The sequence below is a fragment of the Triticum urartu genome, chromosome 3A (genome assembly GCF_056163025.1).
Source record: "Triticum urartu cultivar PI428250 chromosome 3A, HENAU_Tu73, whole genome shotgun sequence".
Classification (NCBI taxonomy): Eukaryota; Viridiplantae; Streptophyta; class Magnoliopsida; order Poales; family Poaceae; genus Triticum; species Triticum urartu.
In genome coordinates, this window is record NC_141875.1 from 256,678,800 (window position 1) to 256,681,436 (window position 2,637).

The 2,637-nt window shown below is 45.8% G+C and overlaps 1 protein-coding gene across 1 annotated transcript; it reads right to left on the reverse strand.

The window, feature by feature from the left end:
* Window positions 1–298: 298 nt before the first annotated feature.
* On the reverse strand, window positions 299–1,024 carry LOC147979380 (putative F-box/FBD/LRR-repeat protein At5g22610). The gene has a single exon (XM_087515174.1). The coding sequence runs from the start codon at window positions 1,022–1,024 to the stop codon at window positions 299–301; it is 726 nt and encodes a 241-aa protein (XP_087371300.1).
* Window positions 1,025–2,637: the final 1,613 nt, after the last annotated feature.

The window sequence follows — 2,637 nt, forward strand, 5'->3', positions numbered from 1 at the left end:
CATATAACAAAATATTAGTAACCAAAGTATACTCCAATATGATATAAAACTTATGCGCGCAAATAAAAATGCAGCTTATGATTACAAATGTGTAGATGATAATATACGGTTCTTGAAAAAGTGAGGAGCTAAACACCAACCTCCTGAACAGATCACGAATTACACCCAAGGTCTCCAGTTTGGGCACAGAGACGACAATTATTTGCGAAGGTCTATCAAAATTATCAAGGAGCAACCTTTGAAGTGAAGGGGCATCTTTGATGATGAGCTGTTGTCCTTCAGAACAAATTCCAATGCTTTAAAGGTGAGGCGACTTTATTTGGAGAAAACTAATAGGGATTTCTATTCCCAAAACAATCAGCAAGCGCTCCAGGGAAGGGCAACTGGAGTGGATGATGTTGTGCAGTGAGGCCTCCGACAGATAAACCACCACCAGCAAAAGTTTTTTTAACAGTTGGAGTCGGACCATTTGTACCAGATCATCTGATAGATGGCACCTGGCGAAGGTGGCGGTGTGGAGAGAGGAGGAAAATGACGAGATGGACAACGGTGGTGTGGGCATGAATTCTTGGCGTGTTCTTGGTACGAAACTTTCGTCGTAATGGTAGAACTCAAACTGCTGGAGTTTTCTTAATTCAGGCGATGCCAGCCAAGCGTCCACCGTGCCGGGTATGGACAACAGATAGCGTGTCAGGATGCAGAGGCATTGAACGGGGCCCTGCTGGTGAGAGGAGACGATGGCTCTGAGGAGATCATATTCAGGAAGGACAGATATCTGACGACAGTCGAGATTGAGGGGTGCGGTGCGCCATAGAGGGCACCACCGAGTTGAGAGGACTTGTGTGCGGAAGCAATCCTTGGTGGGGAGAAGCGAGATGATCTCCTCAAGGATGACGTCCGGGAGATTGCTGATGCGGTCCACCGGAGATTCTACCGGTTCCTTAGATCCGGGTGGGGGGCTCGCCACTTCTCCCCATGCTAGCGGGAGCCTCATCTTCTTGGTGCTGGGGCCACCCGACTCCATTTTCCTTGTGGGCGTCGCGCCGAGCTCACGTGTTTGAGTAGGGTAGCCAGAGATGAGCCTAGTGGCAGTGCGAGTGGGGAAGAAGGAGGGCTGGGGTCTTCTATAGGAGTGGAAGAAGAGGAGTAGGCGTTTTCTGTATGAGTGAGGAAGAACGTGAGCGGGGGTTTTCTGGACGAGTGAGGAAGATGGGGAGCGGGGGGAATTGTGGGGAGCCGGAGAGAAGCGGGAGAGCGAGCTGCAGATTAGTGGAAGCGAGGAGGAAGGAGGCTTTTTCTGGGATTGCCCCCTCTTCAAGAAATATGGGCTTATCCTCGCAAAAAAACAAAAACAAATGGGCTTTAAGATGGATAGGCTTTTGTATCGGCCCAGTCGGCTGTCCGTGTTTTGTCCTGGGGGGACTTTTGCTAGAGGCAGCCCGAGACACTCTCCAGCTTATTGCTCATTCGAAAAAATAGACGTCTCCAGCTTATGGCTACTCATCGGTAACCTTTTTCAATTTGGCATCCACCAAATTAGAGGATGTGGTACTGGATGCAGACACTCACACTGGTCGTGTAGCACGGAAAAGTGAGGTGCCAAATAATAGGCCTACAATATACTTACTAGATTGTGAAGGTTCATAGGCTAGTTGCTACCTCTTTTAGCACTGCGTTGGTTTTCCCCGAAGAGGAAGGGATGATGTAGCAAAGTAGCGTAAGTATTTCCATCAGTTTTTGAGAACCAAGGTATCAATCCAGTAGGAGGCTACGCGCGAGTCCCTCGGACCTTCACAAAACAAATAAATCCTGGCAACCGACGCAAATAGGGGTTGTCAATCCCTATAGGGCCACTTACGAGAGTGAGATTTGATAGATATGATAAGATAATATTTTTGGTATTTTTATGATAAAGATGCAAAGTAAAGTAATGGCAAAGTAAATAGCAAAGTAAATAACTAAGTAGTAGGAGATTGATATGATAAAGATAGACCCGGGGGCCATAGGTTTCACTAGTGGCTTCTCTCGAGAGCATAAGTATGCTACGATGGGTGAACAAATTACTGTTGAGCAATTGACAGAATTGAGCATAGTTATGAGAATATCTAGGTATGATCATGTATATAGGCATCACGTCCGAGACAACTAGACCAACTCCTGCCTGCATCTACTACTATTACTCCACTCATCGACCGCTATCCAGCACGCATCTAGTGTATTAAGTTAAAAATAGAGTAACGCCTTAAGCAAGATGACATGATGGAGAGGGATAGACTCATGCAATATGAAGAAAAACCCATCTTGTTATCCTCGATGGCAACAATACAATACGTGCCTTGCTGCCCTTACTATCACCGGGAATGGACACCGCAAGATTGAACCCAAAGCTAAGCACTTCTCCCATTGCAAGAAAGATCAATCTAGTAGGCCAAACCAAACTGATAATTCAAAGAGACTTGCAAAGATAACCAATCATACATAAAACAATTCAGAGAAGATTCAAATATTATTCATAGATAGACTTGATCATAAACCCACAATTCATCGGTCTCAACAAACACACCGCAAAAAGAAGATTACATCGAATAGATCTCCACAAGAGAGGGGGAGAACATTGTACTGAGATCCAAAAAGAGA

Bases quoted from the DNA above. Each gene is read 5' to 3' on its own strand.
- LOC147979380 (XM_087515174.1), bottom strand. From the start codon at position 1,024: ATGGAGTCGGGTGGCCCCAGCACCAAGAAGATGAGGCTCCCGCTAGCA.